Below are 15,690 nucleotides of genomic sequence, written 5' to 3' on the forward strand. Positions count from 1 at the left end.
GAAGTACAAATTGGATTTTGAGGTGTCTTGGGTTATTGTTTTCGTGTGCTTGTTATTCTGCGTACTGTTCATGAGTGTTCTTTCAGCTGTGGTTGCAAAAAATTCATTAAGATGATTTGCTATTTCTGTTGGTGAAGAGATGGTTTCCCTGTTGACGATGAGAGTGTCTAGCTGCATGTTTGAGGTACGAGACTTTCTTTCCTGGTTAATTATATTCCATAAAACTTTGGTCTTGTTGTCTGCTTCCTCAAATCTGTTTGCGATCTCCCCTTTCTTAAGTGTTTTTAATTTCAGATCATAGGCTTTCTTCTTTTGTGCTGCTTCCATCTTATCCTCTGGTTTCCCTGTGAGAATTGCTCGGTTTATGGCTTCTAGGTAATTGTCCTTGAGCTCATTGCTTTCTGCATCCCATATTTTTTTGAGGTTGTTCTTTTTTAGTTTCATAGTAGAGAGAGGACAGGAGATGTCTAATGCTTGTTGAAGTGTTTTGTGGAACATTTCAAATGCGTCATCAACATTGCTTGTTTGTAATACCTTACTCCAGTCCTTTACTTCCAGTAAAAGTCTTAAGTCCTCCATTGTATATTTGTTTATTTTTCTTGTCAGTGTCTGTGCTGGGGTGAGTCTTTTGTCTGTATTGATGTTACATAACTGGGCACAGTGGTCGGATATTCCTGTGTCGAGGACTTGGGTAGATATGTCAGCTTCACTCATGTTTGTACATATAAAGTCGATGGATGTTTGGCTACTATGCGTTATTCTTGTGGGGGGCAATTTAAGTCTTCTCAAGTCATATCCTAGGAGTGCTTCTTCCAGTTTCAGTGTGTTTTCATTCACTGTCATGGCATCTACATTTATATCACTCATTACAATCATAGGATTATTTGTTGTAAGAGCGTTGTCTAGTTGAGCCATGAGTACTTCAATGGCTTGGTCAAGATTACTGCTAGGTGATCTGTATACCCCTAGAATATACAGTTGCTGTTTTTTCAGTTTTATTTTAAGAAGAGTTGTTTCACATATACATTCTGAGGCTGGGTTCGATGTTCAGACAAGTGTTATGTCATTTTGCACATTGGATTTTGCAAATACAGCAACACCTCCTTTTTTGTGATTCTGTCTGCTGAACCCTCCAATTAAGCTATACCCTGAAAGTCTGGTATGTTCTAACTTTTCAAACATTAGGCCATGTTCTGATAGTATTACTATGTCGGGCTTAGTGTAGTGAAGAAAGTGTGTTACTCTCTCAATTTTATTCTGTAGCCCATCTACATTTTGGTGTGCCACTACTAATCTTTTACTGTTTTTGGCTTGATATATTTTTTGTTTACAAAAATCCTGGTTTTGTAGTGTATTTTCTCTTTGTCTTTTTGTTTTTGTCCCATGTCTAAAAATTGAGTGCTTTTATTACTGTTGTCAGAGGATTTAGTTAATTGTCGTTGGTTTTCCCTGTAGCAGTCAATGTTTTTATTAAAAAATTCTTCAATGGATTCAGATGGATCCAGTTTTGTTGCAGTTACAGAAGGTTTTTCACGGCTACATCTAGCAGAAGATGAAGTTCTGAGCTGAGAAATTGGTTTGTCCAATACAGATGAGGGATCCGGGAAGTGAATATCAGCTTCCACCTCTATGATATTAAAATCTTCATCGTCGCTTAATGCTGTTATAGACAGTTTTTCTGGTGGGGTTTGGCTGATTCCCTCTGTTAAATTTGTCGGTTGGCTGGGTTCCCCTGTCAGTGCTGTTACAGACAGTTTTTCTGGCGGGGTTTGGCTGATTCCTCCTGTTGAACTTGTTGCCTGTGAAGTTGTCAGTTGGCTGAGTTCCCCTGTCAGTGCTGTTACGGACAGTTTTTCTGGCGGGGTTTGGCTGATTCCCCCTGTTGAACTTGTTGCCTGTGAAGTTGTCGCTCCGTTGGATTCACCTGAAAGTGCTGTTGTAGGTAATGTTTTAGTTGAAATATGACTGTTTCCTTTGTTCAGCCTTAATTCTTTATTTTTTGTATTTTTTATTTTGGCCACTTGCAGAGATACGCTAAAAATATTCTCTTTTCTACCAGAATTTTTTGGTTTTATAAAGCTGGTAGTAGTTTGGTCCTTGAGTCTGTGCCTTTGTTGCTTTTGTTTACTGCAGTAAGGACTATGATTGGACGTGCGATGGAAGTGACCAGCCCAAAATGATTCACAACATCTACAATATGATTCCGAGTGATCGACAAATCAAAGTGGGTGGAATAGTTGAAGCCACAGGTGTTTCACAAGGTACAGTGTGTTCGATTAAAAAAACAAAAATTGGTTGAGAAAAAAATCTTATTAAAATGGGTGCTATGATTGCTTCCAGAGGAGAATAAACGCATTTATGTGGTTAAATCTAAGGGTGCTTTTATGTTGAAATTCTGATGAGTTTCTGTGGTAATACATAACTGTGGATGAAACCTGGATACACTACTACACTTCAAATACAAAAGAACAATCTTAAATTTTTGAAAGCAATCAGGTTCTGAAGACGGTGAAATCAGTTGGCAAAGTGATGATTATTATATTTTCAGATGCACACGGGAAAGTTTACATTGATTATTTGGAAAAACAATAACAAGAATAAGACATTTTATAAATTTTGATCTTGGTCATTTTTAATGGCTAAAAATGTGGTAGTGAAATTGAACTATTGCCTTATCCATCGTACTCATCAAAGTTGGCCCTACGTGACTTTTTTAATTTCCAAACTTTAAAAATGGCTTAATAGACGATTCTCTAAATGTTTGACTTTCAAACAAGTCCACCCAAAATATTTAGTTTACTACCTTATTCTACGGATTTATTGTGTGTAGCCTCTTCGGAAATGTTGGCGAAAATTGATACAAACATTGATATCCAAAGTAACGAAATTGCTACTTATTATGGCTGAAATATTGATAACTTACAGATAACTGACTGTAGTCATACCACTCTGACTACCAGTATTAAAAGAAATACTTTTTCCAGACTGACCTCACAAATTAATACACACGATTGCTGATTCCAAGGGTTCCTGCACACACATTCACTAATATAATTTGCTCTCTGAGTCACTGCTATGTTTCCAGTGTATATTTAATTAAATTAATCCTATTGTAATCTTAATACCAAAATAGAGGGAATGTGCCCAAACATGATGTAATCATGGAATCAGACCCAAAACTAGCCAGTAATAAAACATAAAATGTTTAAAGGCTACTGTAGTTGATTAAATGTAAATTTTCATGTATATGTATATATTCTACCATAGGGTGTGGGAGTCATAGAAAGAAGTTATATTGAACAAAATGTTTACTAAACCAACATTTCACTATGAAATATGTATTACAAAATAATTGATGTCACAAAAGTTAAAATCTTCTAAGAGACTTTAGATTATGTTGGTGTTTGATGGCAAGTGCTCGAAGCTTGTGCCAGTACTCAATCGTTTCAGGATCCAATTCACTCAGGGATTTGGTTTTACCTGCAATCATTTAAGGGTACATTAAAACACAATTAGTTTATATATATATAAATACATACTTTTTGAAGACAATCCAAAAAGTAATAATATCAAATGTAACATGTGCAATCCTTGTAATAAGCCACGATGCGGCATTTGTAACATGTTAATAAATTTTAAATCTTTTAAAAGTAGTACAACTGAAAAGAATATCCTACTAAATGTAAAACTACTACAACAAACGTCATTTATCAACTAACCTGAAAATTCTGTCCCAAAGATTATATTGGAAAATATCAATCACTCCATTAAGAGTGAGAATGACCAATCATAGCTTTGATGTTGTTCATAAAAATTACGAGAGACCATTATCTGCTCATGCAATTCAACACAGTCAAAATAAATTAGAAAATTGCTTCCGCCTAAAAGAAATTTACCATTTAGAGTCAAATCCCAACCAAAATACTAATCTGATAAATTTAAGAAATGTTGAAATCGCACATCAATTAATTTTATAACCAAAGCAACCAGATAGATATAACCTAAGGTAATTCTATATTCCTTTTTATATAATTTTTTAGTTCTATGTAAATATTTACAAATATTCTACATACAGTTGATAGGAATCTTGTTGTTTATAGTATTTATTTGTTAAAAATTAAATCAGTGTGTTTCTGATGAAAGGTTCTGGGAACTCGAGAATTAAAACATGAACACTGGTTTTTCTGTTTGATTTTAACTTGAACTACTCTTCATAGTATATACATATACATACACTATGAAGAGTATTTTATTGTATTGAATAATATAGTTCTTATTATTAACACTATTTGCATTAAAACTACATACTAAAATATGACACAAAACAAAATTTGTAACAGCAATTTTTATTAAAAGAATTTATTTTTGTATTGTTGTATTATTTACCATACAGAGGCTACAAAAATCTTGGGAACAGCATTTTATTTTATAGCTTTTTCATATAAATCAACAAAACTTTACACATACAAATCTACCTTTTTAAACAAATATAAATTTTTTCCATCATACAGAGAATGGTCCACAAGGAATCAGAAGAAAATCTTAAATGAGAATAGGTCAAGTTGTACACAGTATTTTTCCTGCATATTCCTGGAGCAGCATACTGACCAATATCAACATCCAGCTCTACTAACCCAAAAACACTAAACTAAAATGCCTATCTCTTAATAAAATTAAAGAAAACAATAGTAACATTCTCAAAAATATATTTCAGACAAAATTCAGTGAAACTTAATGACCGGACATTAAGGATATTAGAATCAGCCAGTGGCACCAAGCATTACATTACAGCTAATTGATCTGCGCATGAACACATTATGTGCCTATAAAATCTCAGATATCAAGGAAGGCCTACCCAAATACCCAACGCAAAGCATAGAAAATAAAATATACACAACAAATAAAACTGAAATCTCCAACACCATTTATAACACTGTGCACCCACAAAACTGAACATTTTTTAAACCAGAACATACACTGTGTGAAGTACTGTTTAAAACCGACAAAATGTACCAAACACCAATGTATCTAATAAACCAACTGAATAAAAAAGATTCAAACCTCTGTAACCCTCCACAAAAACAAAATTGAGAACTTAAAGGATATGAGAGATCCGTAGTCTTAATACACTAGCACTACTTACGTAGCAACACAAGACTAGTCATTGACCAAAACCTCTTTACAGGTAAGCTCACAACCCCAAAGAAGTTCTTGAAAAATTTAAACAATATTACAAAAATAATCTTCACCAAATGGCCAAAATAAAAACTACACAGAATACTTACATGATATAATTGAAACTAGCTTATAACAGCTTAAATCCAGTTACATGTTAAGCCACGCTATTAAATAAATAACCACAGTTATTGATACAGGCTCAAATATTATCTGCACGTCTGAACAATAATGTCTGTTTTAGTAATTATGGAGTATTATTATATGAAATTACTTGTAAAGATTTGCTCATGGAATTGCCGGAAGATGAAACTTTATCTTTAGAGCTTTTATAATAACACGTAAAGGACCGACACAGAACGAACAAAGAATTCATCCAGATGAAGTCTAAAATATTTATCATTAACACTTTCACTGCAGAACCTGTCATGTACTGACTTAAAGGCACTGGGATAGTATCAGTGTGCATCCGCTGCAGTCAATGTGTTGAAGAAGGAATGATAAATAGTTTATTGTTTCCATAATTGTGTAGGTTCATATACTCATCAAATTGTATTTAAAATTACTTTCATGATAGGTTCTAAACCACACTTACACTAAAAGTTGCCATCTTGGTGATTTTCAAAGTTTGTCCAACATTCAAGGTGCCAACAGTGGATGAGCTTCCACTGGTAGCAGCAGCTTGTGTTATAAGGGCTATCAGGAGAGTAAAGTATGTTTTGCTCTGTAGCCACCAGGGGCAGGACTATCGCGGTCATTTTGATGTCACAGTGTTTATTCAAGAGCAATACAAAACAAACAGAGAAAAGCTAAGTTTGAAATTTTGTTTTTTGCATGACAATGCCCGATCACACAAATCAAATCAGACTCGAGAAGTCCTTGATGCTTTTAAGTGGGAGATGTTTCCACATCCACCTTACAGTCTGGATCTTGCACCCAGTGACTACCACCTGTTTCCAGCAATGATGACCTGGCTCGCGATGCAGCGGTTTGATGACAACATGGAACTGCAGGAGGGTGTGACTACCTGGTTCAGGTGGCAGAATATTACAACAGTGAAATTTAAAATCTGTTCACCATTATTCACAGTTCACAAATTATTGGCAATAACTCTTTAACAATTTAGTAAAGTCAACGTTTTCAGTCAGCAACATATCAACTCCAATGTAAACACGGCTTTAGAATTGGTTCCTTATACTCAGTTTAGCATTTTTGTAACACCCTTGCAAATTGGTGAGTTCTAGATTTTGGAAAAGGGAGAACAATTAGTTATGTCAATTACCATGGAATAGCACATCTGTGAGCTTTTTTTCCCTTACACCTTGCCCTTCGCTTATATTATTATTCGCCACTGTATATGTATTCTATCAAATGTATCTTATTTACAGTAATTGCCAATTTTAAAACATTACAAGAGACAGTTAAATTATTTACTGTACTATACTAGTGCAGATTCAGAACTATTTACCAATATAAAGATTCCATAACCAGTCCGGATATTCACTGTCCGGCTTTAGTTCGATATCTTCACCACCCTCTGCTAGCAAGTTACTTCCACACAAGTGAGTAACCAGTTTTTTAGCATCAGTTTCAACTGGCAGTCTGATCTTCTCAAAAGATGCACCTCCTGCTTTGCCTTTTAACTTTTTACTCTTTCCAAGAGAAGCAATTGCACCTAGAATAATAAACATTTGTTACACTGTGATGCTGTATACATACGATTAGGCTATATAAAGTACATATCATGTTCCATGTGAATTCTTATTGTAATGAAACAATAACGATAAATTGATTTTTATGTCATTTTTTTGTATTGTTTAATAGTTTTCATAAACACTTTTAAAACTGAAAGTTCTTAACCAAACAAGTTGAGAAAACATTTAAAACAATTTATTTTGTACTCTGAAAAAATTGGTAAAACAAGAAAAATATACTACACAAAAGGTAGCCTACATATACTCGCACACTGAAATACAATTTACAGGAAATTTTTTTGTAAAACTTATACATCACAAAAAATTCAAACAATAGATTATATGACTTAGTAGTATATAATTATTATTGTTTACAGAAAACTTCAAGGAAAAATAATCCCTTAAGTGCCACCACTTTACGTTTTATATGGAGAAGAGTGTGTTATCCTATATTTTTCCTTAAGCTACACTAAAAATATCATAAACAATGTCGGTACTTATGTACTATGTGGATCCCACCTATTGTTTTACAAATCAGGTAGAGTAAGGTTATGTTATGTTAAATTACTATCATATCATATCATAACATAACCTAACCTAACCTAGGTCAGGAGACTAGATAGTGGACATGCAGAGCGGGCGCGTGAGCCACTGTACGCGCCTGTCACAGTGGACTGGAACAATTACATGAGAGAAATATGTGTTGGAAAAGAATGTTGGAAAAATTGGTGGTACCAATAAAATAGTTGAAATAGACGAGAGCTTGTTTACCAGACGTAAGAACAATGTTGGCCGTGTTCTGCCTGAACAATGGGTGTTTGGTGTTTGGCAGACTCTGCAGGGAAACTAATGCTAGTTTTTTTATTGGTTAAGGTACCGAACCGTTATGCAGCAAGAGTTATGATAGTAATTTAACATAACATAACCTTACTGTACCCGATTTGTAAAAAAATAGGTGGGGTCCGTATAGTGCATAAGTACCCAAATGTAAATGAAGCCAATCAGTTTCGAGTACCTTATGTTGGAACATTCACAGCTCTTTTCATCGAGGTGAATTTTATAACAGAGTTTAAATAGGATTTCCAATGCATTAGATGATTTTAATTTGTCACTAGTGCAATCTGTAGTAAATATTAGATATGCATTTTGTCTTTGCAATCTGCATTACAGTACTTTGATCCAGTATAATATTTTCTAAAATTTAAATGTAAGCAAATGTGTATGCCTCTTTGGTGAACTTAAGCTGAAAGTGTCAACAGCTATATAGTGTCAATTAACTTTGGGTTACATTTCAAAATTATCATTATTATTTTTCTGAATTCTAATATATTCCAGGAAACTTTTTCTATTTTTCTCTTTATCAAAACTTTCCTCGGACTTAAAAAAATATTTAAAAATAATTAGCCAAATTGGTTGAGTCATTCTTGAAATTAGTGCTTAGAAACACATTTAGCGATTCATTTTTATTTATAATATATATAAATTATTTTCATAAACATCCAAAGAATAATAATATATTTTGTTTTTGAATTTTCTATAATTATCTAAAATTTCACCATCCCCTAAATTTTTTTTACCTTTTCAAATAATTCAACTTTAAAGAAATACTTGATAAAGATTTAAACAAGTAATATCTTAACAGTTTATGTGAACTAAATGGGAATTAACTGTATTATGAAAAGACACCATCAAAAGTAAATAAAAAGATTCAATTTTGTTTTAAAACGAGAAAGGACTATTCCCTTTTTACCCTTATTACTCCTGACCTCATGGGCTACTCACTTATATTTGAGTATTCGAGGATGTTATCAGATAGAATGTAAAGGAGTCGATATAGTACAAGATCGACAGTATTGACAGAAAAAGTTAAATAGTCATAGACAAGATTTGAACATGCGCTATCTCTAACTCCAAAATCCGACACCTTAGACATGTGGCCATCACAGCTCCCAAATTTAGGTCAGCTAGGCACACTTTGCAGAAAAACATCTGTTGCTATCATACAAAGATGATAAAATGTAGAGTCGGTAAACACTAATTAGTTTTTTGTTATTACTAAATATAAATTTCTTTAGTAATATTTGTAATCAGCCTTTTGAAGTGTTTATATTTTACTGATAGGTACTATATCGAGAAGCATTTTTCATTTAATAGACAATAGACAAAAATTCTTTATTAACATGCTCATTGAGAACAGTATTAGCGTCATAGTAAACACTACAAGTGTTTTTTTTTACAAAATATAAAGTTTTGTAATGATATAAAAGGTTTCATTGTAAAATTTAAATGTCAAATACTCTTTGAAAAAATTCTTCTATGGAGTAGAAGGGGCGGTCAGCAAGCCATTTGTGTAGTGCTGGTTTGAGTTCATTCTCTCCTATGTCTCTCAGCTCTGATGGCAGGTGGTTGTGAAGCTTCCTCCCGATGTATGTAGGCTTCTTTTCGAACTGTGACAGTCGGTGGGCTGGAAGGTCATACAAAGTAGTGTCTCTGAGGTTGTACTGATGAACTTCACCCCGCTTTGGTAGGCCCTCTCTTACTGCATGCATCACAGTTTCTTGAATGTATAGTGATACGATAGTGAGGATCTTATGGGTTCTAAAGGCTTCTCTACAGCTGTTTGGTGGTTGCAGTCCTGCAAGTGTTCTGACTGCGGTTTTTTGTTTTTTGAGAACCCTTTGAATCTGACCAGCTGATGTTCCTCCCCATGCTACTAAACCATATCTTATGTGAGCCTCAAACAAAGCGAAATAAGCAGCTCTTGTAGTTGTTTCATCAGTAGAAGCTTTGATGTTTTTAATTGCATAGAGGCTGGAACTTAACTTCCCACAGAGTTTGTCTACATGAGAAGTCCAGGATAAGTTTTTATCCAGAGTTATGCCCAAAAACTTGACTTCGTCATTCATTGCAACATCTGGTATACATGGCACACATTCAGATCTCCTTCCAAAAGCTATTTGGGCAGTTTTGATAGTGTTTACTGCTAAGTCATTGTTATGACAGTACTGATAGGTCATGTTGAGGGATAGGTAGGATGTGATTGCCATATTTTCAGTTGAGGTTTCACTAAACATCAAGGTTGTGTCTTCAGCATACATCAAGGTTAAGCATGCATCACCAATGTATTGAGGTAAGTCGTTAGTGAAAAGGATGAAGAGTACTGGTCCAAGAACAGATCCTTGGGGGACGCCTCGGTTTACAGGTAGGAGACTAGATCTTACATAATTGGATATTCCATTTTCTGTTTTGCTTAGCTCAACCAGTTGTTTTCGTCCTCCAAGGTAACTTTGGAACCAATTTTTAGCTGTTCCTGCTACTCCTAAGTTTTCCAGTTTCCGGATGATGAGATCATGGCTAAGACAGTCAAACGCTTTACTAAAGTCTAGGAAAATTCCAGTAGTTAAATTCCCTTCTTCAATACTATCTATAAGAGACTCTACCATTTTTATTATTGCAGTGGTGGTAGACCTGCCTTTAGTAAAGCCATGTTGACAGTTTGTCAGTAGATTATGTTTTTCGCAGTGGTCCAGTAGCCTTCTGAGAACAATTCTTTCGCACAGTTTTGAGAAAGTGGATACAAGAGAGATAGGTCTATAATTACTGGGATCTAAGTAGCTTCCATTTTTATATTTTGGATACACTTTTGATAGTTTTAGAGCTGAAGGAAATTTACCACTTCTGAAAGACTTATTGAATATGTCGACGAGGGGCAGTGCAAGTTCTTCAGGGCAAAATTTGAGTATTTTTGAAGAAATCTCATCTAAACCTGATGAGTTTTTTGATTTGAGGTTGTTAATGATTGTTCTGACTTCATTTTCATAAGAAACATTTGTTACCATCAGCAAGGAGCAGCATCACAGCTCACAGTGAAGGCCCATCATTACTGTGAGCCTATTCAACTAATAGTTTCTTATTTTCAGACCACAGATTTCTTTACTGTTTTCTTTAAGTATTTTTCTTTTGAAAAACAACATATAATGTGAAGTGGCTAAAATATTAACCCTTTTAGTGCCAAGCATATTGGGCAGGTCGCGTCACATAACGCCAGAGTTACTGGTGCGGGTTGTCCCATCAGGCACCGCGGCATTGCCACAGGGTATGTCATAGTAGCCCCAGAGCAATTTTACAAATTATGACACACATAGATATAAATCGTTCTCATTTCACTAAATTTTACGATAAACTAATGATTTCGACAAAAGTTTTGTTGTTGTTAATAGGAGAACAATGAAATGTAATGGAATTTATGAAATGTTGATCTGTTAAAATTATATACTTTAAAAGTTAGATACCTTTTCCATTTTTTGTGTGTAAATTAAGAGCTCAATAAATGCCTGAAAAATATTTACTTAACAAACCTCTGTATTATTGTGTAATATATTTTATTGAGAAAGACCTATGAAAATTTGGTAAAATAATACTAAAAATTTATATATTTATTAATAAACAAAGTACAAAACTGATTTCACATAGAAACACATGTGTAGTTAGATAAAACATTTTAGTGTGTGCTATTATTTTGTTTGAATATTATAGTATGAATGTTTATGCAGTGCTACATAAAATGCATAAATCAGTACTAATTTTATTGATATTATTCTATAAATGGTTGTGTATTGCATGAAAATGTTGATAGCCTAAATAAAGGCTCTTGGCACTGAGCGTCCGTACTTGTCCAAGCCTATTATATAGATAGGCTCTTGGCGTTTCACCACCAACCTAGCTTGAGCCTAAATAAAGGCTCTTGATGTTTTATGACTTAATAGGTTGAGCCTATATATAGGCTCTTGGCGCTAAAAGCTGTCTTGGTTTTAATCAAACCGCTTATCGTACTCTACCCAATCAAACATTAAATATATTTAAAAGGCAGCTGATAAAATAAACAATATGACAAATTTTAATAATGTGAATTGGGAAGCATGTGATGACACTAACAATAAGAATGGTGTGGCAAGATTATGTGTAAATGACATTTAACATCACTGGCATGGTACTCTAATGCTATCCCCCAACCTTTAACCTGCTGCCGATGAGACATATCTTTAATATAGTCAATTAGGAACAAGTGCTCAAGCAGTTATATACATTGTTGAAAATGTTCTTCAATAAGACCCAATTTTGCTACTGCTATCCAACAAGACTTATGGCAGTAACCTGTATATTTATTTTGTTTAATGAAATATTGGGCAATTAAAACATGTTAACTTAAAAAAAGTTATGAAACACTGTAAGGATAAAGTAATGTTTCAGTCAGGTTTTATTTGTACTATTATATAGGCCCTACAAGCGCAATGGAACTATAAGGCTCAAAGAACACTTTAGGCTAGACAGTATACACTGAAGGAATTTACCTGTAGCATATTGACATGCTTGAAGTTGTACTAAATTTAAAATAGAACTCCTAGGTATAAATATTTGTTTTAATAATGTCTGGTGTATTACCATTTTTTATAAAATAAATTATATAAGGTTTGATACCAATTGTTTACTAGTGTTTGAGGTTAGTTTGAAGTTCACTGTTCAGGTTACTTCGTTACTTTTTGTTTTGTGTCTTTTTTTTAGTTTACTTATAAGAAGGGGGCTTTAATGACATCATGAAGCACCGAGGTGCACTTTCATCTGGTTGCATCTATGGATATGGATTAGATAGAAGTTATGTGACATTTAATGAAACATTATGAATAGGTCTGATTTGTGATTAAAAAATAAAGTTTATAAAACAACATATAACAATTTTATATAAAATATGTCCTATCAATGTAATGCTAATCAAATATGGGAGATTCTATGGATAGGTGTCATGGAAATCAGGAAGACAGGATAGAAAATTTGTGGGTGTGTTTCTTTGCAGCAGTAACATCTTGTATAAGTCAGTTTTTTCTTCTATTGCCTTCTTTATCATAACCTTTATCAAGCTTACAGACACCTCAGCCTCTCCGTTGCTCTGCAGATAGTGAGGCCTGCTTGTGATATGTTCAAACTCCCAGTCTTGAGCAAATCGTTTGAGCTCCTGCGCTGAAAAATTGGTTGCGCTGTCTGTGAGCACTTTCACAGGTATTCCAAAGCGGTTGAAGTTCCTTCTGCATGTCAGAATGGTTGGAATGTGAATTGGTGTGAGATTATTCAATTCGTCAATTTCAAAGAAATCAGAGTAGTGATCAACTGTTATTACAAAGTGAAGAAGTTTGCCATAGATCTTGATCTCAAACAGGTCCTTGCTGATTTGTTCAAAGTAGTGAGTAGGTAGCTCATGGGATCTCATTTGTATCGATCGTTGATTGGTAGCAAACATAGCACAGATGTCACAAATTCATAACACACATTCAACTTCAGATAAAATTTTAGGCCAAAATACTGCTTCTTTGGCAAGCTTTTTTTATTTACTCAATGCCTAAATGACCACTATGAATTTTCTTCAACAATTCTTTTCTAAACATTTTGGGGATCAATATTTGGTTACCTTTCAGAACCACTCCCTCTTCAAGCACTAAGTTCATTCTGTAATTCCAGAAACACGCTAAATTTGGTGGAATCTACTTCTTTTTTGTGGGGCGAGCCACCTGATATCTGTTTGATCAAATTCTAGATCTTCTCATCCTTGGCTGTTTCCTTCATGATCTTGATGGATGCGTCGCTCAGCTTTACCGTTTTGACATGGTCAAAATAAACTCCTGTTGCAAGGCTTAAACTTAAGGACATGTTTGGACGAAGATGCAGGGTGATTATGGGATGGTTATTCATGTATATCTCCATTCATGGAATCGAAGCAATATTCATTTGAAGTGATTAATATAGTGAAGTGATATATAATGTAATAAATAATATATGTATATAGTATAATTATACTACCATTATACTATATTATATAGTATATAATAATAATGAAGTGATTAATAAAATACATTCTTGACACAATGTCGTATTGTAAACTGCACACTGATCATACGTGAGAAGACCCAGAGATCTTAAGTATTGTATATTTTAAGTTTTCTACCTGGTCATGAGCTATTTCAACTATGGTACCGGTAACAACGGTACCCATAGTCAAAAAACGGATAATGTAAACTTGATAAATTTATCAGGATAGCACATCTAAATATGAACTCTCTTTCCACGGGCTTCGAAAGAGATGCGTGCCGTGGTAGAGGATTTAAACCTGGATTTTTTTGGTGTTTCGGAAACTTGGCTGAATGAAAGTAAATCTTCTGATGAGTTTTGCGATGAGTGGATCATTCATTGTTTAGGAGCGACAGAAAGGGAAATGCAGTTGCCTCCAGAGGTGGTGGAGTGGCACTATATGTGAAGAACTGCCTACAATTTTCGCTGAAATCACTTCAATTTGAAGATTGTAATTTTCCAGAGCATATTTGTGGGATATTGAAGTGTAAAAGTGAATCTTTCTGTATTTGCATTATCTATAGACCAGGACATATGCCTTACACTTGTCTAGAGCCCGCTCTCCACTTTGTATTTTATGATATGGCCCAGTACGCAAGATAATATTGTTGTAATGGGTGACTTGAATATTAACTTGTTAGATTTATCATCCCCAGAGACCCGCTTTGCAAAATAAACTCTTTAAGAGCCTTGAGGTGACTCAGTTGGTTAAAGTTGCTACAAGGGTTACTAAAACCTGTGCAACTTTGATTGATCACATTATTGTAAATAGCAATGTTAAATACGTACAGTGTGACGTCGTGGATATGTCAACCATCTATGACTCCAGAGGTGTTCGAGTATCTGATCTCAAGATGGACATATGTCGATATAAAAACAAAAAAATCAAGAAGGCCTCCTAGATTTGTTACTTATCGTGACTTCTCCCGAATTTGACATTGACAAGATGATACATTGTACGTCCAGTATTAGGTGGGAAGATGCTATGTCTATGAACAATGTAGATGACATTCTAGATTTTATTAATTCTGCTATTATTCAAGTTTTTAATGAAAATGCACCTCTAGTACATAAGAGAGTGACCAGAAAGAAATCTCCATGGAGAAATAAACAAATCATTCAACTAACCATAGAAAAAGATTATTATAAGAAGAAAATGCTATCTACAGAAAATGAAACTTGTAAAAAAACATATTGTAAGGTTAGAAATATGCTCAACAATGAAATAAGACGATCAAAACAAAATTATTTTAGAAACTGAAATGGAGAAATGTGAAAAGCTCTAGAGACTTTTGGACTAAAATAAGGACAAGTGGTGTCACTGATCCATTCGATCCAGCCATACCCAACTTTGTAAAAGATTTGGAAGAAATCAATAAGTATTTCGTTAGTATGGGCTTAGGTATCATGGCAAATGATGATTGCGTACCAGTTTTATGAAAGAAACAAATCAGAGAGTGTCACTTGTGATTTTCTATTTCAGGAGTGTTACAAGGAGAGAAGTGCAGGAGGCTTTGAATAGCATCACATCAGAGGCAGTTGGAGCTGATGGCATATCAATAAAAATGATTAAAATGATAGTCCGTATTGTATTGATGCCATAACACATTTAGCTAACCAGTCATTGGCCACTTCCCACTTTTCCGGATTGGCCGGATTCCGCAATTGTACTGCCTCTTCCCAAAGTCAAAGCACCTTCATCTGTATCCGAGCTGCGTCCAATTTTCGGTATTGCCTGCCCTGTCGAAGATAATGGAGAGGCTGGTTGTTTTCACAAATGGTACAATTTCTGGAGTCGGAGAATATCATTCCACCTTACAGTCTGGGTTCAGGAAGGACCATAGCACTGCAACTGCGCTTTTGCTCGTTGTGACGAGTTGCTTCACGCAAGGGCGGATAAGAAAGCAATCTCTTCTTGCAATGC

At 34.5% G+C, this 15,690-nt stretch overlaps 1 protein-coding gene across 1 annotated transcript; it reads right to left on the bottom strand.

Moving 5' to 3' along the window:
* Nucleotides 1-3,290: 3,290 nt before the first annotated feature.
* On the bottom strand, nucleotides 3,291-12,398 carry LOC124355192 (39S ribosomal protein L54, mitochondrial-like). Its single transcript, XM_046806199.1, has 3 exons — nucleotides 12,221-12,398; nucleotides 6,644-6,850; nucleotides 3,291-3,480 (listed from the first exon to the last, which is right to left on the bottom strand). Exons 1-3 carry the CDS (start codon nucleotides 12,312-12,314, stop codon nucleotides 3,368-3,370), a joined length of 414 nt encoding a protein of 137 aa, XP_046662155.1. The 5' UTR covers nucleotides 12,315-12,398; the 3' UTR covers nucleotides 3,291-3,367.
* Nucleotides 12,399-15,690: the final 3,292 nt, after the last annotated feature.

This window comes from Homalodisca vitripennis, chromosome 2, assembly GCF_021130785.1.
Source record: "Homalodisca vitripennis isolate AUS2020 chromosome 2, UT_GWSS_2.1, whole genome shotgun sequence".
Classification (NCBI taxonomy): domain Eukaryota; kingdom Metazoa; phylum Arthropoda; class Insecta; order Hemiptera; family Cicadellidae; genus Homalodisca; species Homalodisca vitripennis.

Coding starts and splice junctions, on each gene's coding strand:
- LOC124355192 (XM_046806199.1), bottom strand. CDS start 12,314: ATGGTAATACACCAGACATTATTAAAACAAATATTTATACCTAGGAGT. Junction 6,851..12,220: donor AGCATGTCAATATGCTACAG/GTAAATTCCTTC, acceptor TTATTATTCTAG/GTGCAATTGCTTCTCTTGGA. Junction 3,481..6,643: donor GTTATGGAATCTTTATATTG/GTAAATAGTTCT, acceptor AAATGATTGCAG/GTAAAACCAAATCCCTGAGT.